The 27,984-nt window shown below is 39.3% G+C and overlaps 3 protein-coding genes across 5 annotated transcripts; 1 reads left to right on the top strand and 2 right to left on the bottom strand.

The window, feature by feature from the left end:
• Positions 1-602: 602 nt before the first annotated feature.
• On the bottom strand, positions 603-11,189 carry LOC122983906 (solute carrier family 13 member 2-like). The gene is made up of 12 exons (XM_044354092.1): positions 10,349-11,189; positions 7,075-7,203; positions 6,767-6,903; positions 6,406-6,657; positions 5,716-5,901; positions 4,557-4,679; positions 4,249-4,458; positions 3,954-4,048; positions 2,894-3,009; positions 2,640-2,801; positions 1,680-1,817; positions 603-1,320 (listed from the first exon to the last, which is right to left on the bottom strand). Exons 1-12 carry the CDS (start codon positions 10,448-10,450, stop codon positions 1,192-1,194), a joined length of 1,779 nt encoding a protein of 592 aa, XP_044210027.1. The 5' UTR covers positions 10,451-11,189; the 3' UTR covers positions 603-1,191.
• A 4,211-nt stretch (positions 11,190-15,400) lies between these two features.
• Positions 15,401-21,324, top strand: slc46a1 (solute carrier family 46 member 1). 3 transcript variants are annotated; one of them, XM_044354091.1, is made up of 7 exons: positions 15,401-15,575; positions 15,666-15,986; positions 16,866-17,257; positions 17,366-17,844; positions 18,654-18,737; positions 19,040-19,196; positions 19,327-21,324. In XM_044354091.1, the coding sequence occupies exons 2-7, from the start codon at positions 15,678-15,680 to the stop codon at positions 19,379-19,381; spliced, it is 1,476 nt and encodes a 491-aa protein (XP_044210026.1). In that variant the 5' UTR covers positions 15,401-15,575; positions 15,666-15,677; the 3' UTR covers positions 19,382-21,324. The 3 variants fall into 3 exon arrangements, 2 of the variants coding, with proteins under 2 accessions (XP_044210026.1, XP_044210025.1); XR_006403790.1 differs by having other exon boundaries at positions 15,401-15,986; positions 18,700-18,737; XM_044354090.1 differs by having other exon boundaries at positions 15,401-15,986.
• Positions 21,325-21,628: 304 nt separating this feature from the next.
• Positions 21,629-27,757, bottom strand: sarm1 (sterile alpha and TIR motif containing 1). The gene is made up of 10 exons (XM_044354088.1): positions 27,405-27,757; positions 26,453-27,045; positions 24,988-25,606; positions 24,681-24,893; positions 24,476-24,567; positions 24,062-24,388; positions 23,721-23,910; positions 22,828-22,949; positions 22,396-22,498; positions 21,629-21,908 (listed from the first exon to the last, which is right to left on the bottom strand). The coding sequence occupies exons 2-10, from the start codon at positions 26,914-26,916 to the stop codon at positions 21,858-21,860; spliced, it is 2,181 nt and encodes a 726-aa protein (XP_044210023.1). The 5' UTR covers positions 26,917-27,045; positions 27,405-27,757; the 3' UTR covers positions 21,629-21,857.
• Between the last annotated feature and the right edge of the window lie 227 nt (positions 27,758-27,984).

Raw genomic sequence — 27,984 nt, 5'->3', positions numbered from 1 at the left:
GACTTGTTATAAAACCTACTGACATTATTATTGGAAAAGGACCAAAAGTAATCAAAATAAGACAAGTAAGACAGAAGATATTATGACATAAACATGTTGTCTTACCTCTGATAACAGACATCCATCACGCCTTCATTTACTTTTATCACTGTGCGAACCAATTCAACAGTAAAGAGGAATAGTTTTAACTTTGAATGTTGCTGTCTTTTAGTGTTTACTAGGGGAATGGATTCCAGATTAAACAAAAACATTTTCATAACTGCTTACTCTTTGACCTCATTGTAGTTTCGCCATTTTAAAATCCCGCCTGTTCCTCCTGCTGCAGATATACGGCCCCCTGCCAAGGAGTTCAATGAAATGTTTTCAAACAGTTTCCTATAATTTCCTCCAATCATTTCTCCCACATTGGCCCTTTTGAAGGGATTTGCCTTCTGTCCCTTTGGCTCTCTTTAAATCAATTGGGGACCCAGTGGTCCTAATCCTGTGGATGGCAATGGGGTTTGAGCTCATCCTTAAATTAATAGTCTGAGTGGAAGTGGGTATCAGAAACCACAGTGAACCCTTGATCTTAGAGCATTTCAACTACAAATATTTATTTTCTTGGAAACTGAATATTACAGACACACACAAAAAGTTACAAGTGACTTTGAATAACTGCCATATTTTTAAAATTGCATGTAGGACAGTGTGTATAATTGCACATGTACAATGTCAGTCCCCATTCACATGAAATATGTGAGAGATCTAACAATATAGTTTATAATATAGTTTTGCCACAGTGTACTTCTCACTGCAGTTCAGACTGGCATCTGCTAGAATAAACACTTGTTTTTAAATATCACGTCTTGTAGATGAAGGAAAACGGTTGATCATACCACTAAAATGATATCAGTGATCCTAACAGCATTCAGTTCTGACCTGTGTAGCTGACTGTCCAGAGGGCGATTTATCTAAATTAACTGAACCCAATTCAGTCAAAACATTAGCAAAATGTATTCCAGTGTTTCCAGTCAGCTTGTCCAGCTGGTTGCTGGAGAACATCACAATGTTAGGCAGGATATTAAGATTGAAAGCTGCATAGAAGGTATTGACTGGACTGTAAAGGTGAGCTTTGAATAAAAATACTACGACACCGACCAGTCCAGTCCTCCAGTGTAGGATACCTGATAAATGAGCAATTATTGTTCATATTCAAGGAGTTTTGGTGACATTAGCCCAACTGGGAAAGGTATTCAGCTGGAACATGGCAACTCCCCACGTGTTAATGGCAATGTTGATGGTTATGACTCCAACAAAGTTCAAAATGAATCCAGTCTTGGCCTGTAAACAAAGGAAAAATAATGCAATATAAACAAACTTATATCCAAAGCCTGGTACAAGGCAACACAGTGTTTCATCAACAGAATAGGTTTCATACCAATCTAATGATATTAATACCAATTTGTCGAGCTACTGAGGCATGTATACATTGCAGCTGCTTTTAGATTTCACAGTGTGCCTGAGCTCAGTTTCCATGGTAATATTCAGGATATTGTTTGTATGCAAATAGATAATATGATATGGATCAGGATTAATATAAGCTGCTTATCTCAAAATTGGATTCACAATCTTTATCCAAACCACTGTGTGCAGGTCAACACACTCACTTAGAGGGTCTTTTTCTTTCTGAAAGGTCTTACCATGTCCATGACTTTAAGGTTGCCATAGGAGAAGGCAATGGCATTGGGCGGAGTGGCCACAGGCAGCATGAAAGCCAGCGAGGCAGAGATGGTGCAGGGAAACATGATGTACAGTGGGTGTATCTTGATGGCGGTGGCCTGGAAAAATGGACATTCACACAGATATAAACTGGGCAGTTATAAATATCAAAGGTCCCAGAAGGATTTAAGTGCTACTGATGTTTTTCAAACAACATAACTCTTTGACATCAAAGACAGCAGCAGATTTGTCAAACATGAGCCCCCAGGGTGATGCTCAACCAACCGCTACAGCAAGATAATAAAAAGTTCAGAATTCTTCTTACTGTACAATTTTTACACAAACACATAAATGCTTTCCTAGCTAACATAAGATCAAATATTATTTGAGTTGTTTGAAAAGTTTTTGCTCACAAAGTTTATAGCTCCTTAAACAAATGATAGATTATTAGTTGTTGGCTAATGTTTTCATTCCTGTTTTTACAGAATTTTTTTCAAGTTTTGTTCAAGCATAAGGCAGGAGTTACTCTACATTTTTCTTATTGTCAACAAAAAAAAATGAAGACAGCAAAACCAACAATATGTTGATCTGTCTCTCAGTTTTTTCTGGCTTTTCTACCCGGTCTATGGCTCACAGCCCCAAACCCATTAAACAGGATTTAACAGGATTAAATTGTGAATTTGTTAGGAACTATTTTCAGCTGCAGATTAATACACATTTCATGCTCTAGTGAGTATTTACAGCAGCAGTACAGTGTATGCAAGACTGCCTAAAAAAAAGTCTCTGTTTTTAATTGTTTTTGGGCAACGGAGGTCTGGCATGGGATTTGTCAACAATAAGAAAAACATCACCAACCTTATCCTTTAACATTGTTCAGCTTAATGCACTGGATGTACGTGAGAGTGAGCATTATAGTATCAAAGTATCATATTCGGTCTCACCATGGAGGCCAATATTGGCAGAAAGAGAGTGGTGGTGGCGGTGTTGCTGGAACATTCGGTGAACATGGCCACCAGCAGACACAGCAGGATGGAGATGGCAAACGGAGGGATGCTCTGCAGTGGTATGAGAGTTTCTCCCAGCCACATAGAAAGTCCAGATTTCTTTATCCAGTTTAGAAAAAAAACACATCAGTATCCAAACATTTGAAGAATTATCTTCAGACAAATGTGGACATAATGATCAGCTGCATTACCTCACTTCCGTGGGCCAATGCAAAGCCTCCTCCCAGGAGCAAAAGGATGTTCCAAGGCATCTTTTCATGGACAATATCCCAACTAAGCAGGGGGGAAGGGGCTTCAGCAGGGGCCCCTATTAGAAGACAAAAGAAAAAAGCCGACAGTTTATTTTCAGTTATTGGTTAAGATGGTCATAAATAATGATATATCTACTCCTAAGTGTAGAAAAACACAGCTTATATTGTCTACAGATAAGATACTGTGACCATAAAGGCACCCCTTAAAGATAAAAGGAAATGTGGTAAACAGGTAAGCCATGAAAATCACTATTAAAAGTGGTGTTGTAACAGGATTCATATTTTTAAACTCTGCTTAACCCAACTTTTTTTTTTTCTCTTTTCCAAGATGAGAAATGGACTTTGACACCTCAAAGTCTGCCTTAAACCTTTTAAACTAAGAGTGTGTTTATCATTGTATCACCCTTCTGTGTACAAAACACAGAAGCTTTTCCTCTTTCTGAGGAGCAGCAAAGCAGCAGGACACGCTCAACTTAAGTTACCAAGGGGGAAAAAAAAATTTCATTGATACAGTAAGTAATTTGTCTAAAAAGCAGCACAGCATGTGCTGTTGTACAGGCTTGACCTTGGGGCTATCAGGCTACAAGTCAGGAAGGAGTGGGGATAATGTTTATTAGAAAGCACTGAATCAGCAAAATGAGTTGTCACAGGCAGTTAAAGTTATTGACGTGGTTATAAAACTGCACACTTATCTTCATGTGACAGACATGTGATGAGACAGTGAATGAACACTTCCAATCGCTCAAAAAAATACATCGAGTTAATGCCTTCTTGATTTAACATATATAATTTTATCCCTCTTAAAATGTGCTGATTTTTCTGTGATAACATAAGTATCAAAATAGAGATAAATACTTTAAACAGGCACCCCCATCTTGGGACATGCATTTTATGTTTTTATGTTTTCAGACCCTCAACATGCGATCTTCTTCTTTCTTTTCACCTTTCCAAAGCACTTGTAGCACACATTAAATAACGATGAGCATGCCAGTTTTCTTACCATCCTCAGACTTCCTGCAGCATCTGGGAAAATTGGAAGGGATGCAGAAGAAGAGCGTTGACATTAATATGGCCACAGTGCCATCTGTGACGTACCTGATGAGAAAATACTTTTGAGATATCTGTTTACGTATAAACACTATAAAATAATGCAAATGATAATGTGAAAAACCTGATCTGACACTGGACCAGCACTCAAAGAAACAGCCCAATATACCCTTGATAAGAGACCCTCCCTTGTTTACTGCTCCTAGACATAGCCAAAGTGCCTAATTAACTGTAATTATCATACTCACGGTTTGTCTTTGTTGAAGAGCACAGTGGCCCAGCCGGGTATGAACCCAGGCTCCCTGGTAAACCACAGAAGAACCAGCAACGTGAAAATAACCAGCACACAGCTCTCAGCGAAGCTCATCCTGCCCAACTTTTTGTACTCATCTTTGATTACCTGGTATGCCTCCTTGTCATCAGCTTTGTTTGTGCCACATCCGAAGGACTTTCTCAAGCTGGAATAACACAATAAGTGGAAATAAATGACTCTTTCTTCATAATGTTGTAATGCTGTGCGGTCTTAATAACATATCAGAAGGAGGGTATCACTTACTTGAAGCCCAAAAACACAAACTGCAGCCACAACCAAGACAAAGCCAGCATTAGCACCATGTTGGGGAATGCGAAGCCAAAAAAGCTTGCAAAGTTGATTACGCCACCATTATCTGGAAAGAGTCTGTTGATTAAAACAAAAAGCATTGAGAACAGAAAATAATAAGAACAAAACTCCCAACAAAAACTTTACACAAGGAATGATAATTCAGACAACTGATAATCTTGGTGATACTGCACAACCTGCATTTTATCATAAGCTGACTGTTCAGACCAAAAGAAAGAAGCCATAATTGTAATTATGTCAAGTTTACCAAAGTTTGCTCAGAATGAGGACTGAATAAATTTGTGTTCAAGGACAAAACTTTTACTTAATTTATTTTATTCATTATAATTTGAGATGTATATAGTGTTCAAATATTTAAAGGTTACAGGACAGAAGGCTCTCAAGGGTTGAAGTTTACAACATAAAGCACATTACATGAAAATTTTGTTGCTTTTTTTCCACCTGGGACTTAATTATGACCATCATTTTTATCAATAATAACATTTTTCTCACTCATTTCATTACTGTGGTAATTTTGGAAACACTCAAACTCTCATTCAAGTGAATGGGAATGAGTCCAGGTAATCCAGCATGTGAACGTGAGAATGAATGCATTAATAATACCCAAGAGTATTTTAACCCACTGTATTTAGTGTAGTTGTGTGTAAATTAAGTTTTGCAAAGCAAAGAGTGTTCATATTGTTTTTTACTTAGAAATATTAAATGGTAAAGACTGGGGAATTTTAAACATTTAATAAAGATGTTTAAAATGTGTCTAATCATGCCCCTTTCCCTAATGGACTCTAATCCTAATGGAAGTTGTGGTTTCTGGTATCACCACAGCCAAACATCTCAGCACTGCAATCTGTGAGTAAAATGTTATAAAAATCGTTAGGAATGATGGCCAAAACAATGAAAGAAAGACCTCAGTTGTGAGGAAACTGAATTTTAGACGAAAATAGCTAATATAACTATTTGGATGCACAGCTTTATAAGATGGGGAACATCTAAGAAACTGTAGTGTGAGTGTGTGTGTATGCGTGTGTGTGTGTGTGTGTTCGTGTGTGTGTGTGTGTATTTTGTGTGTTTTTATTTCCATGTGCATAGGTCATACTCATCAATCTGGCCCTTCAGGATGACATTGGGTGTGGTTCCAGTAAGGGTGGCTGTTCCTCCGATACTGGCAGCGTAACAAACACTCAGGCTCATGCCTTTCGACAGCTTCACATACTTCTGCTCCCTCTTAAGTCTGCGCTGCTCCACCTCCAGGCTCCTGTTGCAAACCTCTGGAGGGAAAGAGCTGAGACTCAAACTGACGTTTTTTCAGCATTGAAAACACATGAAATGCTTTACCAACTTTTGTAATTGTTTAATTCACAAAAAGTTCTGTGAAAGGATTTGACATAAACTAAAAAAAAGACAGCACGTTTTGTAAGATATGAAGATTTGTAATTTTTTGTAAGATCTCATAAGCCCCTTTCACACATGCTCTGCAACCCTGAAGTGATCCGGGCATCACATGAAGGACCTGTATGTGAGCTCCCTGGTACAAAGTCTGTGTAATGTCCGATTACACGATACAGATCACAGCAAGAATACATTTTGTGGTACTTTTATTCTTTAATTTCTATGTTCTGTTGAAGAATGTATTATTAGTTATCTCCTTTTATTTCAGGCTTTCACTTAACCTTACTTAACCTACTTGAAATAACATCATTTTGCTTGACTTGACACCAGCAGAAAAATAGCGACCAAAGTCAACAAATCTTCTCTTTAACAAGTGGAGTAGAAACAAGACTGTCACACACCCATGTTGATGCTGCTGTCCTTTGTTTTGAGCTCCATGTTTTCTTTGGTGTCACCCATCTCAAAGCCCTGGTTTTCCAGGCCATCCTTTGCAGCAGCCAGGTCGCGATCCCTCTCTTCAGCATTGGCCTCGTTGTCACACAGCTGCTGCAGCACAGCGTTGGCGATGGGCAGCATCATGGCTGTGGAGGCCGTGTTACTGATCCACATGGACAAAAAGGCTGTGGTGCTCATGAAACCTATCATCAGGCTGGAGGGGAAGTAAAAGAAATGATTAGATAGAAAGGTATAAATGGAAGAAAGCAAGTAAGGAAATTTGAGTGATAAACAATCACTACTGAGAGAACAAGGCGTCTTACAGAGATGGCTTCACACCGACAATAAGCAGAACTTGAAGGGCAATTCTCCTGTGCAGGTTCCACTGCTCCACAGCGATGGCCACCAGCAGCCCACCAATAAAAAGCATGTTGGAGTCTTTCAAGTACTGGATACAAACCTGGATAAGAAAAGAAGAACAGAGTGTAAAACATATTCAACTGGTTTCTAAATCTTTTGAAATAGTAAAAAAGATCCTTCAACTAATAAATCATATTCAGACACATCATATTTCCCACTCAATCTAAGTCAAAGAAATGACTAATGGTATATAATATACAGTCGGACATACCTCGCCTGATTCCATGATGCCCATCATGGGGAAAAGAATTACAGGCAGCAGGGCAGTCACAGCCAGAGGGATGCACTCTGTACACCAGTACAGCGCCATCAGGATTATCACAAAGCCACATTTTGCCTCCTGTAATGACAGACAAGGACTGTGATGCTTAACATGCTTCATACACAGCATACAGTATATGTGTCTATAATGGTATAAAAGTTACATTTTTACACATAGTTCTGCTTTTTCTTATGTAGCTGCTAGGCACTTTTGAGCAGTTTAGGGCTAATTACTGTCTAATTTAGTACTAATCCTGTAAAATTGTCCACAACTGGCTTGTAAATAAGGGTGAACACCAAAATAACTGCTGCTTGATTTGCCTTCTTAATGTATTTTTCTCATTTTTTAATTTTTCACTTTCTTGTGTTTAATTGCTTTTTTGTTCTATTTATATCCATGTTAAGTGAGGTGCCATATAAAGAACTGTATTATTATTTATTATTGTTTTTTGTGTGCACATATACAGTATATTATTATTCTGTATAAAAGACAGCTAGACAAGAATCAAAGAACCATAAAGTACCACCTCTATTTAAATTTACATGTATCGTGACAAGCTGAAGAGGACAAACATTGTGGGTTTTGAATTGATGACACTGATTGAGCCCCTGAACATGAGCCCACTTTTCAATTTATCCTGTTCAAAGATTACATGGTACAAAGGGTCACTGACAGAATCCTTTCCAGGATATGTTGCTGCTGAGAGGACGACGTAAAAGCCATGAATTCACTTCCAGACTGATGTCCTTGATCCTTTTTGATTGTCAAAGTTTACTTCTTTCATTTTGTTGCCAACATTTGGCTGCAGATTTGGATACAAATGACCTACTGGAAAGCTATCTCTCCTTCTCAAATATACTTTGTGGATTTAAGCAATAAATTCAGAAAACACAAGTCAAGGCAGAAATAGATTCTTCATTTGAACCAAAACAACAAGTATAACCATTCTCCGAGTGTGCCTCTATTAATACAATACTCCCAGTGAATTAATTTATAGTGCAACTTGTGTCTCCAACCTCCCCAAAATCTCCTATTTGGTGGCTGTCTAGGACTCGAACTTTAAAATGTTGCTGGGGCCTGTTTCACAAGAATTTGCAATATGCAAGCTGTGATTTCTCAACATGATATAATTTCTTCTCCTGTCAATTTTGACATATGTTTTACTAAACAAAACAAATACCATATGTGCAACCCAGGCATAAGCATTTGAGGGCCCTGGTGGACTAATTTGCAATTTGTGAGTGACAAACATTAGTGAAACGAGACGCTTTCGCCATTTGCGATATGCATCTGAGCAGCGCTTTAGTGAAACGGGCACCTGGAGTGTTACAAGGAGGCTGAACCGCCTGGCCATAGTCAAGTCACAAGTTTCTGAGTTTCTAGTCTTCTCTCTACTGGCTCTTTAGTAGTAAAATGACATCGGCTGAATCAGCTCATATTTGCCTCTTTGACCTCAAAATACATTTTTACAAAAAAACATTTCTACACATATGAAGTGTAATATGTCTCCCATTAACACCTTTTTTATTTTCATCCTCTACCATTGAGACAATCTATCACACCTCTTCCCTCGTGTATCTTGCATAATAATATTAGTGCATAGCAACAGTGTTTTATTACATCTACTCTTAAAGCACTGCTGCTCTGACCTTTGCACTGCTTACTCCTCATAATCACATTGGTCTTGGAATTTAAACTTAAAAACCTTTGTTGCAGCCTTGTATAAGATGCTTAAAAGCAGAGAGAACACAATATATGGCTTATATGATTATCAAAATACACATTAATATAACAAAGTTACTAATAAATAGGCTGAAATTCATTTAAGTCACATGTGAGGCTACCTTGACTCACCGCCTACACGGGGGGGAAAAGTAACCCGTTGTGACACTTACAGGCAGAGGCCATGGTGAACTGGACCTTATGATATTGAACGTTTACGTTTAGCAACACCTGCAAGACTGGAGGTTGACCATAATGAACCAGTTTCTTCACACAGGGCTCCTTGAGTTTACATAAGCGCTACATTGTCGGGCATCCATGTTATTCATGTGACAGCCTCAACGAGCGTCATGTTTAAGAAAAGTTAAAAGTGTATTAAGTATCAAAACACCCTTGAGAGAAGGTCAAAGGTCAGATACACCTGGAAAAGACTTATAATCAAGTCTGTTCTTTTGATGTTTGACCTGTGATGGTATGTTCTGGTGAAGAGTGGGACAGAGCTGTCATCTAATTTAACCCTTACACACTGTTCATATTTTGACCCTGCACAGTATTTCCCCAGCATTCGTCTCTACACCAAACTTCTGCACCACAAATCTATTTTTAATTCATAAATACTTAATTAGTCATTGGAGAACATCACAGACATAATGATTTCAATGAATCTTATTGAATGTGAAGACTGCAACAGTTTTGAATAAATACAGGTCAAATTTAACAGTATGTACAAAAAATGCATCAGCTTCACACAAAAAAGTTTGGGTCATAAAACTTTCAGGCCATAAGAAGGGTGTTTAGGGTGTTTTTACTCCTCTCAAATGTGAAAATGAAAAACTTTGATCTGAACAGTATGACAGGGTTAAGTAAGTTGGATAAAATGGAAGAGGAAGCTACCGGATAGAGCTGTTAAACCTCCCATAAATGTGTGAAAGACATTTTTAGCAGTTTGGCTGCAGCTTTTCATACATCTAACTGAAGAGGTTATCAGGCCTTGAAAGAAATCTTTACTTCACTGTTTATAGTGGAAAAGGACGTGTCAAGTATCCCATTACAAGCTAATTCAACTCAAATAAGGACTGACACTAAAGCACAAGTGATCTTGTTCCTCTTAACATGTCTCCAACAAAGCTTCCAGTCACCAGCACTACACTAAACTGATGACTATGCTGAACCATGTGAGTAAAAAGCTGCATTCTGCCTTTAATTGCCACATATCTTACATTTTGTAGCTAAACTGAAGTTTTAGAAGAAATGTGGGTAATTTTCATGACTTCTTAAATAACAAATCCTTTGTTTAGCTGCTGCTGACACATATTCAAACCATCAAACACATGTATTTTCAGCAACATTTGAGTTTTTACCATAACACACAGCTTTTCCCCATCATATGTACGTCATGCAACAGCAGTAAAATCACACTGGGAACCCCAGTTTTCCCTCGTTAGACAAGTCATCAGTACACAGCAAGTATGAAGTCTAAAATCATGGCCAATGTTCTTACCGAGGTCGGGATGATCAGGGGCAGTGGCAGAAGTAAAAGAGGTGTCAGAACTATCACAATGTAATTCCTATACCTCCACAGCCATGTAAGAAATCCAGCCATGATCCACAAGATGTGAAGAACATTCAAAGTATTGAAGTCAGAGGAAAAGAAATGATTAGTGACACCACCGTTCTATCTAAAAGACAGTATGAAGCCACAGTTTATATACTGGTATATATGGTATGTCCCCCTGAAAAAAGATAAAAAATTAACTTTAGTGTGAGGGGCCTGTATGTAGAGGGTGTGTTTCCATGTGTTTAGAGGGGGGTAGATAAGGCAAGAAACCAGATGCAATAATCTAGGTGTAAGACTTGACTGTGAGATGTGTCCGATGCTTTGTCTGTCAGGTGTGATTATCACAACGCCTATCACACGTTTACAGTTTTTTACGATTGCTTACATGCATGGTTTCATACTGAGTACGCATCTTCAAAACTCATCACAGTCAACACAACAGCAACAATTATGGACCAAACTGTGATGACATTTGCATTGCACATAAAGCATTAAATGACTAGATCCTTCAAATATCCTCTCTGTGGATCCGCAGCCCATTTTGCAAATGCTCTCATATTCACTTCAAAACTTTTCAGTTTATGTTAAAAAACAAATATGCTGTCATATGGACAGCAATTTGCGAAATTATAACTACACTGAAATACATCTATATTCAACCAACATCCCACCACAAAACAAGAAGAATTCTCAAAAATAAACCTTTCCTGCTGCATTTCCATGACTCATTCCTGTAGAATAGACATTCTACAGGGAATCCAATTTAACATTTTATTAAAAAACAGCATATTACACGATAAAAAACAGAGATCACAAAGTGATTTACTACTTCAAAGACTGCCATAAAAAGATAATCATGTGTTGTCTGTTTTTTTGGTGTTTTTAATTTTAGTGTGTTCTGATTGACAAATCAGTTGTTATGTTTGTGTCTGCTGAAAGGATTTGCTTTGATGTGTAAAATGAATTACTGTTCCCAGCAGCGTCGTGGTACAGTCGACTGTGTGAAGAGTTTTGAAGATGTGGACTGAGTTTGAACCGTGCATGTGACCAATCATAGAAAAAACAATAATAGAGTCACGGCATTTCTCACGTACGGGCAACTACAGTGTAGAGAGAAGAACAAGGCTTAGTTATTAGTTTATCAAATGTCACTGATATCTTAAGATGTTCAACTAAAACATAACCCCCCATAGTGAAGATGCTGTCGTACATGTCTTGTAGAAAGAGACGGAGAGGGCGATCTGTGAAAAAACAATGTTCCATTAGATAACAGGGTTAAATTCTCATCAATAACTGCCTGTGGGTGTAACCTGTGAGAAACAATGTTATGATTCCAGAGAAAATTCTACAGAAACAGAAATGTAGACAAACCAGATTGTGCGGCATGTGTGTGTCTGTGTGTGTGTGTGTGTGTGTGTGTCTCTGTGTGTGCGTATGTTTGAAGTGAAAAGGTGAAAACATATGAGAGTGATGATTGGTGTTTTATCACTTGAGGCAACCCTGAGTTTGCGTTTAACTACTCTCAAGCTCAAAGTCCCTCACGTTTACTGCACGGGGAAAAACACATTGTATACCAATAAATTTGGAATTTAAGTTTTGAGTTATGTTACATTTGTACTTAATCTTCATAAAAAATCAAGAGATAGATTCAATTTTAGAAAGAAACTGTAGCTTAATAGAGGGAATGTCTGACTAAATTTGTACTGGAATCTGGTATATTGAACTGGTAGATTCAGATGTAACTGGTATACTCTTTTCTTTTTCTTTTGTCTTTACTGAAGTGTTTGTTTTGTGTTGTCCACAGTTGTGTGTCATGTTGAAGATGTATCGAATGAGCAGCCTGGGTTAATTTAAGGGGAGAAATGTCTGTGTTTGTGGACTTAGTTCTGTGTTTTCAGTTTTTTTTTTTTATGTTAAAAAGAGGGGGAAGTGAACATGTCTTTTGAATGTTATGAGATATTATAACAAGTGTTCTGTTCTGTTGTCCTGTTAAAAAAAAAATCAATAAAAAAAGAAAGAAACTGTACATGGTTTACCACAACAGTGTTACAAAATTAGTTCAAAGATAATGTCATGAGAATTTTTAAAAAAATAATGAATGTGACCAAAACCAAACCCTGTTCAGGTAAGCGCTGAAAAAAGATGTGGTACGGTGTGAACACTGCTTAGGGATGGGACAAAGTGAGTATGAGTATAGTTCAGGGGATCAGAGAATTTTATATAAATAAAAATAAATAATAATATAATTGTGAATGAGAATATACACAGTAACACACTTACTGCCCTGTCATTCAAAATAATTATCTTCTTTTTCATCAGATAAACCTTTATTTGCATCCATCAAAACTGTTTTTGTCAATTTGAGACCTCGGAAATCAAATTATGGCTCAAGAAGGTTTACATCATAAAGTTACTGAATGTACAGCATCAAAATTGCACACAAGTTCTCAAATGACAGACATTAATTATAGAAATAAGGAGAAAGTGTCCCACAAAGGCCAGGGAGGTACTGTACCTCTGTGTTTTCCACTTCTGCCTGAAAGTGTCCCTGCATCAGCTGTCACATTAGATCTCAGCCACCAACACTCATGAATGAAAGCCAATCGCTCATCTTGTTAACTCTGTTAACTCTCACCTAGGGAGCAAGCATAAAAAACTTTAAAAGTAGTCTTAATTGCCATCAAAATTGCATGAAACTCTGCCAATATTCTACACAAATGTAAATATTCTTGACACTTTGAATAAACTACCACACTAAAAAAAAAAAAGTGGTATGCTCTCTTTAAAAAAAAAAAATGTATCTAAATCATTTGAATGGGTTTTTAATTTTTATTTTAAAATGGTAAATTTCATATTACACTGCTCTGTCGCAAAGATACCTGGACGGACGTCTTAGCAGTTTGGGCTTATATCAGACATCAATATTACCTTTTTGCATTTGTATGAAGTTTGCTATATTAATTATTTAATTGCACTCCCATGCAAATGAAGGATATTCACCCACAGCCAAAGATCAGGAGAGAATTTTATGTTACTGCTTTTCTGACTAGGCGACTGGATTATAAAAAACAAATTAGGCAGCTAACTTTAGAGGGTTAGAACATCCAAAATAAAATTATCCATCTACATGCAGTGAGTAACTCCATCCAAAACAAAACTCCTGCCAAGCATCACAAACGCTGCTCTCATTTTCAGCACAATTAGTTCTGTCAAACCAACCTGAACAGTAGTAGGGGTGTGAAAGGTTATGTCATCTGGATTCCAACAAGCAGAGACAAGTTCTTTAAATTAATTTATATCAACTCCTTATTAAAACCAGTTAAGGGTTGCCAAAAGAGGACATACTAAGTGTGCGTTACAACATTAAGGGTTATAACAGGTCCATTTTTGCTTTCAAATCAGTCCTGTTATTCATGTCCTTGCATGTTTGGTTCCTATTTGCATATTGATCGTAGATAAGTACCTCATGTTATATTGTGGCATTATAGTGAATGCTGCTGTACTGTCTTACATCATGTTTATTAAATTATATAAAATATGGTATCTTATTCTATTTTATGGTGCTTTTTAAATATCTGGCCACAGACTACAAGTGTAAAAGGCTAATTTTGGCTCATTTATTGTCACTACCAAATAAACCAACAAAAACAAACATATCATTAAATTGAGCACAACAAAGGCAATCAGTCAGCAATCATTCAATGGACAGTGCAGGAATTTAATATGGGTCTTTTCACCTTTATTCGTAAATCTTGTGTACCAAAGGCCTAAAACTCCCTTAAGACCCTCCCTTTTCTCCATAAATCAACTCATAAATAAAACCAGAAAAAAAATAATATTTTAGGCTGTGGAATTTTTAATGACAGTTTGTTTTGGGGGCAGATTCCAGTTTTTTAAAGTCTCTATATACTTAATTTAACCACTTTTAGGCAATTAAATTAATAAGTAACAAATTCATTAGGGGAGAACATGAGTTGGTTGTCACATTCATTAGATGTTGCTCCCTAGAGGGCACTGTTAAAAAATGTTCCTACTGAAATTTTCAGAATTGGGGTCAGAGGTCACCTACAAGGTCTTTTGAGGGAATAAGACACTTGACATTGAGGTGAGAGGACTTTTAGTGTTTTTCATGTCAAAATGTAAATATCCAGCTCCTCAGTGTTTCTCCTCTAGGCTTTTACACTATGGGTTTATAATAAAATAATTATTGCTATTAAAAAGTATGAGAGGAGAGCTATAGTTTAGAGTTTCCTTCTTAGCTACACTAAAACATGGTTGTTAGTTTTGCCAGTAGCAAAAAATCCCAGTTGGGCATGCTTGTCACATTCTCTTCAGGGTTGGTTGTCACATTCATGAACATTCAGCATGAAATTAAACTTTTTAAATTCATTTTTAAGATTGCCTCCATTTTTTATTTTTCTCCATTAAAATAACAAGGATAACCAACCCCATAGTGTGTGACAACAAACCTCATGATGGGGATGGTTGTCACAAGTGCTCAAGACCTATTTGTCAATCCACATCTTTTGAACAGGAATAAGCTTAAGAAGAGTAAGATCACTCCATTCCTACCTGACACTTGAGGCTTCCACTACACATTGAAAGGGAATCTACAGTATTAAGGATACAATTTTTGAGGGATCCAAATGAAAGTAAAAAGTGTGACTACCAACCCTGTTCTCCCCTTCCCCACCAGCCTTTTATACAAGAAAGCCTCGAAACAGCATTTAGAAATTTTACAGCAATAACTGAATACATACAAATCTAAATAACTGAATAGACTAAATTATTAATATTGACTTAATATTGGAGTGTCGTTAAATATTTTGAGTATTTATGAAAGAATGGCTGCGGCTCTGCTTGTAGCGATTAGTGGTTTCCACAAACGTTACTGTATCTATGGTAACGGAAGTTAAATTAAACGGTCAAAATGGCCAGTTAATGTAATAGCTGTTAAGGCAAAAAATATATACATTTAAATTAACTGTAGTTCACCTCTTCGTCCAGCTGGAGGTGCTGAAATCCTGCTTTAAACTTAAATAGTATCACTTCCTTTATTTAGCTGAGCTGTTGGATACGTTACCCTCAAGCTTTTTGTACTGAACCCAACAGAAACACCAACGGCTAAAATAAACTAACGTCAGCATTATCAGCTAACTACGCAGCTAAGGTATCACAGAAAAAGAGTAGCGTTAGCAAGGAAGTGATTGTTGTTTATATCCAGATACTCTGTAAGTACCGACACAGTTCATGTTTACAGTTACAGTTCGACATGGACGAGCCGGACACCGCAGCCATCCTTCCCGGCGATGTTCTCAACGCCGCCGCATCGACGGACGACGAAGTGTTGCCGAGTGAGGAGGTCCATGTACGGACCACCCGCTCCCTGCGACCGCCGTTTTCATGTCCGCTGCCACTTTCTGTGGAGCCGGTGTTGTTCCTGTCCATGTTTTCTCTTGCCCTACAGGCACCTCTGTCCACACAGTACCTGTGGGACCGCATCAGTGAAGACCTCGGCTACAACGGCTCCAAGAGGTCTGAGTGCAGCAACAGCTCCGTCCTCCCCGACCCTCTGCAGAAGGTAACTGTTAGGTGATGACCTCCAACAGGGACAGATGTTACACAGTCACCCCAAAAAACAATAACTGTTATATGATTAAAATTAAAGCAGTTGTTGAAATCTTTGCATGTAAACAAGACAATATTATTGTTAGTATAGTTGTCATACATTATTTATCATTCATTTTTTTACATCCAAGTACACTGACGCAAAATACACAACATGCAAAGTAACGGAATGGGGAATATTAATAAAAATAGTCACTAAACAAGACAACAGTTTTAGGTACTGAATGAAACATGCAACACAGAACCACACAGACATAAAAAAAAACAAACAACATATGTCATTATAACAGGAGAAACGTGCATGCAGGTTGATTTAGAAGTATAAGGCAGCCATGAAAGAAGCCTAACAATCAGCACTTTTGTATGTGAAAAATGAGACATTTAATGAGCATTTGAGGAACTGCAATTCCTTTTGAGAAATGAAGGGAACGGACTTTAAGATCATCAGTATTTTACACAAGATCAGCATTGACAAAATGAAACAAAAATAGTTGACAGAAGGAACAGGAATATGATGGGTACGCATAATTTGTACAAGTGCACTGATACTTCTTAAATTTAGAATCATTATTAATAGTCATAAAAGAGACCAGCAGTTTTAATCCCTGTTTGTCAGAACCCAGAGCCATGACACTTTGTATTACATATGTAATTAGGGACTTATTTAAACAGAGGATGCAAGGTTAGTGGGATTAATATAGGGACAGATCAGTAACAACTTGTATCTCTTCATTATATGCACTCACAGTGTCCCTGAGCATGATGCTGAACTCTCCCCCTTGTTCATTCAGAAGTGCAGTTGACCAGGTTACACATATTATTTCTTTCCCAGGAGGTGGAAACGTTGACAGCTCACTGGAACCTGTACATCAGTTTGGGTGGCTTTTCTGTAGGCCTGTTAGTGGTTCCTCTCCTGGGCTCATGGAGTGACCTTGCAGGTCGTAGGCTAGTCCTCATCTTCCCCAACCTAGGCCTGGCCTTGCAGGCGGTGGTTTATCTAGTGGTGATGTATCTAAAGCTGCCTGTGGCCTACTTCCTGTTGGGCAGACTGCTTAGTGGCCTCTCGGGTGATTTCAACGCCATCCTGGCAGGCTGCTTTGCATACGTGGCTGATACCAGTGACAGGCAGTCCCGCACCTTCAGAGTGGCAATCCTGGAGGCTTGTTTAGGCCTTTCTGGGATGCTGGCTAGCATCATTGGAGGACAGTGGCGTCGGGCACAAGGGTAAGAAATATTTCATGTTGCACATTTCATTCAATTAGTGCACTTAACTCAAAATCAAAAACTTTTACATTAATATTTTACAATCATTACATTTATAACTGCATTTAGGTACATCAACCCATTCTGGCTGGTCCTGGCCACCAACCTGGCTTCAGCTCTGTACGCCTACCTGTTTGTTAGTGAGTCTGTCCTGCCAGACCCAAGCACCAAGCTCCTCACCACTCGCCACTACAAAGCCATCTGGCACCTCTTCTCAACAGGAGGCAGCACCAACGAGGCTGGTGGAGGATTCCACCGATGCAAGTTGTGGCTTTACACGCTGTGCTTCTTTCTGGTGGTGACCGTACACTCCGGCAGCCGGGAGCTGTACGTGTTGTATGAGCTGAGCTCACCGCTGTGCTGGGGACCGACCCTCATTGGCTATGGGTCAGCAGCTCAGCACCTGGCCTACCTGAGCAGTCTGCTGGGGCTGAAGATCATGCAGCGCTGCCTGGAGGACTCCTGGGTGGCTATTGTGGGTCTGGTCTCTAATATCACTGGGCTGGTGGTCTTCTCTGTAGCTGACACCACTCAGCTCATGTTCACAGGTGAGGGGCTCTGGACTGAGATGAGTTTTGTAAACAACTTATGCAGATGTCTTAATGGAATCATTTTGGCTATTGTTTTCGGTCGGTCTAGAAGATTTTCTAACATTCTTACACAAATTTTAAGTCAGAATAACTCAAGTGAGATGATTTCAAAGTCTGATTACTGCACTATCAAGCACAGAATTCAGTTTTATCGAAGCACAATTAAGGGAGTTCACAAAGTATCCATTAACTGTAATTACTTCGGAATTTAATATCCTTCTCTCTCTAATTATCCTCCTTTATTCATGCTTTCATCACTCTATCAAAAGCTTTTGAGAACACACGCGTTTGTTTTGGCTGCATGTGAAAATAATCTCACGATATCAGGCAAACGCTGTCACAGACTGAACAGGCCTTTTGTATGTTGGCAACCTTGAGTACCAGGTTATAAAAAAACTAATTTCTCTCCTTTTGTAATGTGCTTTCTCAGCTTGCAGCCAGAGGTAATAATTAACATTATCCTCAGAAGTTTAACTGTGCAACGTTGTGTAAGAATCTGTAAACTGGTTGCACATTAATGCACATTAATTAGAACAAATACTTGATTTAAAACTTAGCAATGTGAGAGATGTTACTGCAAAAATACTGAATATTAGTTAAATTAGACAGATTTTGTGACATTTACTATGACGGAATGATTAAAATTAAAAAAGTAAAATAATTCAGAGTACTTTCAATTGGTGTCATACAGGTTGGTTGACAAAACTGAAGATTATACTGTGTCTCTGAGTGCCCCGTTTACAAACTGTCTGTTTGTCTAACACCAGGTTATGGTATGTGTTTCCTCTTCATGGCTGCGACACCTGTGCTCAGATCAAAGCTGTCCAAGTTGGTGGGCCTGTCAGAACAAGGTCAGCCACTGATCGTGTAATAATATATAACACACGTTTAATACATTTGTTTTTAGCACAGAAAAATGTAAAGATGATGTCTTCATTGAGAAAAAGTTTTTTATTTAATTGCACCAAATGATCAGGAGATGAAAGCTGTCTCTGTGTGTTGGCTGGACGAGTCTGTGAATTATAATTAGATTGGTATTATAATGCGTCAGTGCAGTTTCATTTGAAGCACATGTTCTTTATCTCATGAGGGACACCTCGTGTCCTGTGGGTTTGTGTACATATTGTAGTTGTGTGTTTGGGCTTTCTCCCAGGTGCCCTGTTTGCCTGTGTTGCCTGTGTGGAGAGCTTGTGTTTCCTGGTGGGTAGCAGCGTCTTCAACTCCCTTTACCCAGCCACACTGCACTTTATGAAGGGCTTCCCCTTCCTTTTTGCTGCCATCATCCTCTTCATCCCTGCCGGAATAATTGGGTGAGTTTTTGTTCATTCTACTTTTTTTCAACAAGTGCTAAATGAAATACCCATGAAAACAGAAAATTTATATCCACACCTTTTATAATGAACAGTTTAATATTCATAATTTTTCATGATGTCTTTTTAGGACCTTGCAATGTTTGGACCAGAGGAGAGAGCACAGAGACTCCACAGCTTCCTGACCTGAATGAAGGCAGAGAGTTAAGGTTCCTCCTGTTGTCAGTCTGTGAGGCGAGCAGCTCTGACACAGAGACATCAATAATGTCTGTTTGTGACACCGGGAGAGAAAATGACTGACATGACTAAACAAGACTAGGTCAAAACCTAGTCAGTTGCTGGACCATGCATGAAATGCTAGAGGGCTTTTAATTTGAAATGATGGATACAGGAAGTAGCGACACTTGGCCGAGAGGACTGATGACATCACTCAGTCAGTCACGGACTTTTGCGTTTATAGGGCTCGCCCCTGGAGTCCAGCCAAAAACCTCTTAATAATCAAATAGTGGAGGTTAGGGCTTTTGTCAAACCTTATGAACAAGACAACATCATAATGGTTTGTGATTTGATGCATCAGTACAACATAATGAGTGCCAAAGAAAGTACATCACATTTCTATTTTTAGTTTTTTCTTTCAACAGCTTTAATAACTCATCGCTGTTTAAGCCGTCCAACAACATATCAAGCATGGGTGCAACATTTAAGCAATATTACTTCAGAGGATTATTTATTCATAGCAACATTTCAATCACCCGATGCAGGTGTGATTCCTAATTAATTTGTCAACAACAGACACATGCTTGGCACACTTACAGTTTCCCAGACCTCTTCCATCTTCAGTCAACATACAAAGGTGAGGTCAAAGGTTTTGTTACTTGTAATTCTTCTAACGTAATTTATTTAATTAAACTTGACTTATGAAGGGAAGACAGTAAAAAAACTCATGAGAGCTGTCAGGTGTATGAACTCACCTGTAGCCAACACTAACTGTACAGTTGCTATATTGAGATTTATGGCAACTCCTAGACGTAACTTGTGTCTTATTTTTTTAGTTTAATTTATTGAGAGCGCATAGAATAAATAAAGATTATGATTTCAGTTGCTGTTTTGAAACAATAGGGGACGTAGCCACCTTGCGTATTTGCTTCTGTCTTCACATTTTAAAGGAGGATTTCCATTGTTAAGGGTTATCCCAAACCAGCTGACCAGTGGAAACGGACTAAAATCCTCCAACAGTGAAGATAATACCGAAGATTTGTTCATATTATCATGTTATAAGAATATAGATCAGTCTGTGCCAGTTGTGTCCTTACACAGCCATCAGTAATCCACAGCAGAGATAGCGAAGCTGTAGCAGCAGCAAGGGATTACTGAGTTACACCTTGACCCTCTTCCCTCCCCTTTCCATAAAACAGATACGACAGTCCAAACTCCCTCAAGAGCCTCCCCCTCCCCACAAACAACACTGGATAGTCCCTGAGCACAAAGCCAGAGTCAGCATGCCCGCAGGTCAGGTCCTAGTTGCACAATGAGGGAACAAGAGCTGCCAAATCAGTTTTAAAAAGCATAAAGGGAAGTTTAGAGGTTAAGTGAAGTATTAACTCAGCTACTGTTAACACTGAGCTGCAGTTTGGTTGCTTCATGTGGTCAAAGCCATTCTTCACATGCATTGTCTAACAACACAAGGCATTGTCATAATTAGTTGTGTATTATTTATAAATTGTATTTGATTTCATTTCGTATAGGTTGTGATAACAGGACACACACAAGTGAATGAAGCTCTCATCAAAGATTTCGTTGTTAAATTGTTGTTCAACATATGTTTCAAATAAAAGGGACCAAATATGGTTTGTCTCACACTTTCAGAAAACATCATGGTAACAAATGAAATCCTGTGTTACTATAAGAAAAAAAAGGTAATGTCAGTTAATAAATGGAGCACATTTGATGAATTCATTTCCATAAGGTGAACAGTATAGGAAACCAATATTAAGGCAAGATTAGACAACTTCTGTGAATGTGTTTTTGAGCCTTCCAGTGCTTTATAGATACAATATAATGCTGCGTAAAAACATGTCTTTCAGGCTACAGTAATTGTACTGAATAATAAAATATGACTTATACACCCAGATGACTGCTTTGGTTAATTTGCAAGACTTAAATGTTTAATCTTATAAATATCAGCATCATCAAAGCAGGATTATACTGTAGATTTTCACAGGTGCACCGCTGTGTTGTGTTTATGTGTACAGGTGATTTGCCACAGGCCCTCTTGTAGTTTCACAAGCCTCAGTGTATTATATTGCTGGATTTCTTGTCGCCTGTACTAGACTGTTTTCATTTAATACACTGAGGGAATAAGGATAAATTTTCAATTGCCAAGCAGACAAATATTTACTCACCAGCGCTGTGGGGAATAAAACCACAAGTCAGAAAATTGAACGGTAGTTTAATGTATTACACTATGTTGTAACGGCTGTCCACAGCCAGACATTCTGTGAAACCATCATCCTCGTTTTCAAGTCAGCAGTAAATTACTACGTAGGTATTTCTCTGTACACTTCCTTAATCTGTACTTGTATTTGGGGGTTATATAGTTCATTAATTCTTGTACAATATATAAGCCTCCAGCTCAGATTATGTCCACTGTGGATACTTAAATCATGAACAGCTCGATGCATCTGTGAGGAAAGGTTTCCTTTCTATTTCAACCTACACAAAAACAAAACAGACATGTAATTAAGATCAGAGACCTGCTTTGGTCCTTTGAATGTACAGTGTACACACTAGTTAAAAAAATAAATGAAAAGACAATTGCATAAAGCTGTTGTTAGTGGATGCTTCAGAAATTGCGATTGATGATTTTGCTGGCCGCCAGTGATGGCTGATAAATCACAGTTATTTTCCTGAGAAACAGAAGGCATATACTGCACCTGATTACACATATGAGGGTCCTAACATTAAAGACTTGGAGTTTTTATATACAATCTGAAATCCCTTTTTTTAATTTCTCTTACTGTTCGCGCTGTATTAGGTGTTTCTGTAAGCATGTCATCTAAACATAATCAAATTGCTTCACGTGCGTTTGGGCAGAGCAGGGAAAGCTGCCAGCCAGGTCACCAATAGGCTGTGTGGAATTTGGCATCGTTTGAGAGTTATTACAGCTGAGGTCAAACTCCATTTATGTCTGTTTATTTACTTTCTGCCCTTTGGAGCCGTCCGGGCCGTCGATTAGGTCTTGGTTTCCTTTCAGAAAGCGTAAGATCTTCTCGATCGTGGCCTCCTGATATTCATGGGACCATCTGTGTCAAGGGAAGAAAACACATTTGATGATGTGCATTATGAGCAAAACAGTTGTCTCTAATGGATATTTTACAGGTTTGCTGAACACCTATCACAAACAATAAAAAGTTAACCATGAAATATTAATGCGAGAAATATGAGGCTTTAAGAGATGAATGTTGGCGTGAAAAGGGACTGTGTAAGGGACTGTTGTGAAAAGGATTTCCGCTCTCATTAAAATGTACACCACATGCACCAAAATGTCCTGTCCCAGTTACGCAGAGATGTGTTGACCTATAACAACATCTGGCTTCTCACACAGAGCTTTTAGAGTTTATCAGTGACTCACTTGATACCGTTGAAATTGAGAATTGATCTCATGTCCTCCGGCAGAGACATGGGGTCGGGCCATGTGAAATTATCTGTGACAGGAACTATGTTCTTCTTACCAGCCAAGGCTGTGACGATCTCCTGCAAGACAAATCAAAATATGTTTGAGTCTATGATGTCTAGAAACATCTGCAAATGATGAATGTTATCTGATCTCTTGTTTTAGTTATTTTACTATAAAGTCAACTAATAGCTCTTATAGGGAATGTTGTTATGTTGCAAGGAATTATGACATTAACATTTATTTTGCACATCTAAAAGTAGCTAATAGTTGACAGGATTACATGAAATTATGTAACAGAGTGATCCGATAGAGACATGTGACCAACATAACACCATGCATTGTAATATTGCTACAGCATTTACTATAATGAATGTCTTTTAAGCTCAAGAACAAAATGTCACAGCATTATTCATCATACTGTGTAGAGAGGTTGTTCCACCAGCCAGTAAAAACATCTCCACACACCTGTTGAATTAATTTGTCATTTTAATTAACTGAGTAATACGAGTTTACGAGCTTTAATTCAGTTATCTGGAAGTGATACTTTGAAGCTAATATGTAAGTGGTGGTTACGTGGTGTGTGTACTGTTTACAGACAAATTAGGATCAATCAGGATGAATCAAGGTATTGGAATGTTTGAAATCAAATCACTATCAAATCACAAATCAATATATAGTATTAAAAGCTTAACGTACGCACACTTCAGGAATCAGCTGGTACTGTCAGTATTAATTTCCTTTATCAGCGTAAATGCGTAATACTGCATCTTGATACAGGATTATAGTGAAAGTTTAAGACAAAAAATGAAGATATAATGAAACCTCCTATTTCAACATGGAGTTCTGACCTTGTGCACCCAGTCCTTCATTGCAGTGTCACCCATGCACTTGTCGAGCGCATTCGCAGACAGGACCAGGATGAAGTTGCGTGCCCGCTGGACGCTCTGAATCAGTTTGTCCTCGAATTTGCCCGCTTCCAGCTTCTCCACATCGATGAAGACACTGAATCCCCGAACCTGTAGGTGCACCTTCAGAAGACTTCATGCGGGGGGAGAGATTGCAGATGAAAAATGTAAAAAAAACACAGGACCAGAGTAAATTTACAGACTTGTTTTTTATCTTACACTTTAATATATAAAACCTCAGCTATAATAATGACCTTCCCCACTAATCCTGCTTGAGTTCTGACCTGGCCAGCTGCGAGCCAGTAGTCCGACGGTAGCTGATGAACACGTCCGGCCCTGCAGGCCGTGCATCCGTGTGGCAGGGTCTTAGGGGCTTACGACTAGCATCCAGGATCTTGGCCCTGTGGACTCCGTTGCCTATGAGGCAATCCTGCCCGAGCTGCTGATCGGTCAGGTGCTGGACGTTGTTGCGATCCACTCCTGACTGGACCAGGCCATAGGTGTACTGGCGGAAACGAGGGTCCACCTCGACTAACCAGTCAGCCATATTGTTTGGGTCACATGTGGAGTAGTTAGCGTAAGTCTTCAACACACGTAGGTCTCTCAGGAACCTGGATGATCAAAGAAAACAAAGGTCATTGTAAGACTGGTTTTACTTTTGCACAGATCCTTGTGTGGAAAAGGTTTTTACCACTTGCCTCTTGCGGGTGAGACCAGCATGCATGCCCAGGTCAGTCTTCAGATCTTCATCTGTGATGTTCAGCAGGAGGTCTCCATCCACCTGCAGCTCCTGTATAATAAGAGTTAGAGTTAGAGTTAAATATGTCAGACACACCAATGAATTTCCTGACAGTAAGAAGAGAAAGGAGGCAGCGATAAATCTGCATAAACTGTTTAACATACCTGGAAACGATCACAATAGGCACTGAAGCCAACCTGCTGCAGCCAGGTCTGCACTTCACAGGTTTTCCAGTTGGGCACACATGACAGGATGCGTCTCGGCACTTCCTCTCCCATTATTCTCAGTGCCCGCTTGGCGAGGGAGCAGGCTGTGCCATTACTGGAGTACATGACAATTCTTTTTAGGCTCTGCACTGCTCCAATCTCCTGAAAAATCTTGAAAGGAGGACAGATTAAAACTCAAGTCACAATAAAGCCACAGTTGTTACCCAAAGGTTTGAGTTATATGAGAAGTAGACAGTGATTGTACCTTGGTGTTACGCTGACGGGACTTGATGCTGGTCTCAACACAAAGGTAAAAGGCTGCAATGCATTTCCCCTCCAGTCTTGTGCCATCCAGCAAAGGCAAGAGATGCTGCAGATCAGATGCCGTCTTCCCCTGCATGCAGTCTGCACTGTCCAACAAACTGCGGGCAAAGTCGTCTGGGTCCAAAGATGCAATGAACGGCTCCACCAGCTCCAAGGTTCCAGATTTTACCACCTCTTTCTCGATCTCTCTGTTTGTAGCTAACACAGTCACAGCCAGGCATGCATGGAAGCGAATGAGTTCGTCCTCTTTGGAGAAAGCCAGCGGAAAAAGCCATTCAGCTGCCTGTTTCTCGATCATCCATCGCTGGCAGCGGTGGCCTCCGTACATGGCACAGTTAGCCAGGGCCACAGCACAGTGGCGCAGCACAGTGGGGTCTGTGCCCCGACACCAGAAGAGGAGGGCGTCCAGGGCACCGTTAGTAATGAGGTGGACGGATGTCTCCTCAGTGTGTTTGAACATGTGCTCCAGGATCCCTGAAACACTGCGAGCCAGCTGAGCGTCTTCCTGCTGTCGGGTCAGGTTGAGGACGACCCCCAACCCCAGACGTGCTACATAATCCCTGTCAAGAGAAGTTTGGCAATATGGGAACAAAACTCGACCCAAACTATCTGGTACAGTAGCTTGACTGACCACAATTCATAATTATCATCATTGAAGGCATAAACAGTGTGTTTGGTGACACAAAAGTTATACATCAATTACTGTAGTGCTGAAATAATTTGTCAATTAATTGATTAACCAATCAACAGGGAATTAATTGACAAATATTCTGATAATCATTTATCAAATGGATAATTTACTGGTTCCAGCTTCTAAATTGTGAGGCTGATTTTTGAATATCTTTTTATTTTAGACTGATTGCTGGAGAAACAACATGTTCTTTGATTGGCATTTTTTCACTATTTTTTGACATTTTATAGACCCATCAATTAATAGATTAATTGAAAAAAATGATACATAATGAAAATAAGACCTAAAAACAAATAGGGGGTTACATTGATGTAACATGAACACTGCTTGCAATAACCTTTGTAAAGCTTGTTCAACTTTTGTCATGACTGTGTCATAGGTGTTGATTCAACTAGATCATGGTTATTTTGTCCTGGGTCAATCATACAGCAGAAACACTATTACTACTTACTATTTATCGTATTGCATTATATTGCAGGATGTGTGTGTGTGTTGTTTTATCTATCCCTGTACAAAAACCAGAAAGCCCTTACAATGTAATGCAGTTAAGTACAGACAAAACACAATTTTAAGACAAATGAACCCTTCCGTGACAACAAAAACTGATCATGAAAAGCTTTAAAGGGGTTACTTTTTATATGTGGACTGCTATGTTGTTCAAGCTGCACTTATTATACAAGTGTTGATGTTGTGTTTACCCCTGTACATACTGTACCTGTTCTCTGAGACCAGTATCTGCTCCAGCAGTTTTGCAGACTCATAGGTGATCTCTACAGCAGGTGTCTGCTGGAGCTGTAGCAGCAGCTCCAGGCCTCCATCCAGCCGGATCCTGTTGCAGATCTCTTCGGCCACCTGACGCCCTACAGTGGGTAAAACCCAGGCCTCCTCCACCAGCTGGAAAATCTCCGCTATGGCTCTGCGGGTCTCATCTGAATCAGAGGTTTCCTTGCCTGTCTTCAGCCTCCTGATGGCGCAGCGGAGGGCGGGGAGTGCGGTATCCAAAACCGCCTGGACGTCGGCGTTGATCCCCGGAGAGACCGCTCTCGGGTCGGAAGCGGAGCCGCTCTTCCCTCTCTGGAGCCGGCTAACATAATCTGGCACCGTGAGTCTGTCTGAGCTGAACATGATGGAGAAATGTCGGAAGAGCCTCCACAGGAAGAGCGTCAGAGAGAAGAGCATCCACCAGCGCAAACAAGTGTTATCAGTGTCAGTGGATCCTTCAATGCTAAGATGTTTACAAAGGCCTCAAACCCCTTTTAAGTGTGTGTCCGTCTTGTAAACTACTCCTAGAGATGCGTCAAGCGAGGCCTGTTTAGTAAATCAAAAGAGACAGATTTCACCAAATTGCATCATCTTTCTCTCGATCTCATCACTGACAGTAATCCCATAAAAACTCATAAGCAGATCCAGACCAGCTCCGTGTATGTTTAAGCATAGTCCTGCCTTTACAGCTGCTGCTTTTGTGTCTTTTATCCCAAGCGACGCCCGATGCAAGAATGAATCTGTTTGCAAAGTGTCCTCAGGCAAAATCTCAACACATTGAAAGGCTAAACATGCAAATTATTCCGGAGGAATAAACAGATTGTTGTTGTCTGTGTTTTCTCTTGTATTCAGTGAGCTTTTGCAAACAAAGAAGGCCTGTTGTTCTCATGCAGTTTTTCTCTCACCACCGCATCCGTGGGTCGTTTCTTGCTAAAAATATAAAATATGACACCGCTCCCCAAGAGGTGCAAATGACCTATCGCATCCTTCGGTCAGCATCCGCAAGCTGCATGTGTCTTCAAGGGTCTGCACCGCCCACACCAGCTGATGTAGCCCACAGGAAGATGAGCCCCCTTCATCCTCCCCCCTTTCCTCCCTGCATCACAGCTGGTCAGAGCATGCTCGTCATGCTAAGATATGCCTGTAAACGCTGCTGGCCCTCTGCTGGAGGAACCGGAGAAAAACCTCAGAGCCACAACATCTGTAGTTCCTTAATATGGATATTCTGAGAGAAGAAGTTAAATTCTGTGAATAATGATTCATTTGATAAAGCAGTTTAATTATGTGGTCACTAGAAAATCACTTTTTTAGTCTAAGTGAGAGAATGTGGAGAAATATATGCAGACTTCACACAGACAGTAGAAATGTTAAAATTATATTGAATTTAAAGAGTGTTGAAAGGGAAAATGAATGTTTTCTGAAAATTTCCATAGATCCAGATTACAGTGAATTGTTCTTATTAGGTGTAATCCATCCTGAAATAAG

The sequence above is a fragment of the Thunnus albacares genome, chromosome 6 (assembly GCF_914725855.1).
Source record: "Thunnus albacares chromosome 6, fThuAlb1.1, whole genome shotgun sequence".
Classification (NCBI taxonomy): Eukaryota; Metazoa; Chordata; class Actinopteri; order Scombriformes; family Scombridae; genus Thunnus; species Thunnus albacares.
This window is presented reverse-complemented; position numbering and strand designations above follow the sequence as displayed.

Coding starts and splice junctions, on each gene's coding strand:
- LOC122983906 (XM_044354092.1), bottom strand. CDS start 10,450: ATGGCTGGATTTCTTACATGGCTGTGGAGGTATAGGAATTACATTGTG. Junction 3,010..3,953: donor CTGCAGGAAGTCTGAGGATG/GTAAGAAAACTG, acceptor GTCTTCTAATAG/GGGCCCCTGCTGAAGCCCCT. Junction 1,321..1,679: donor ACCTTAAAGTCATGGACATG/GTAAGACCTTTC, acceptor CTTTGTTTACAG/GCCAAGACTGGATTCATTTT.
- slc46a1 (XM_044354091.1), top strand. CDS start 15,678: ATGGACGAGCCGGACACCGCAGCCATCCTTCCCGGCGATGTTCTCAAC. Junction 15,987..16,865: donor TCCCCGACCCTCTGCAGAAG/GTAACTGTTAGG, acceptor TTTCTTTCCCAG/GAGGTGGAAACGTTGACAGC. Junction 17,845..18,653: donor CACTCAGCTCATGTTCACAG/GTGAGGGGCTCT, acceptor GTCTAACACCAG/GTTATGGTATGTGTTTCCTC.
- sarm1 (XM_044354088.1), bottom strand. CDS start 26,916: ATGCTCTTCTCTCTGACGCTCTTCCTGTGGAGGCTCTTCCGACATTTC. Junction 25,607..26,452: donor ATACTGGTCTCAGAGAACAG/GTACAGTATGTA, acceptor TTCTCTTGACAG/GGATTATGTAGCACGTCTGG. Junction 24,894..24,987: donor CCCGTCAGCGTAACACCAAG/GTACAATCACTG, acceptor CCTCCTTTCAAG/ATTTTTCAGGAGATTGGAGC.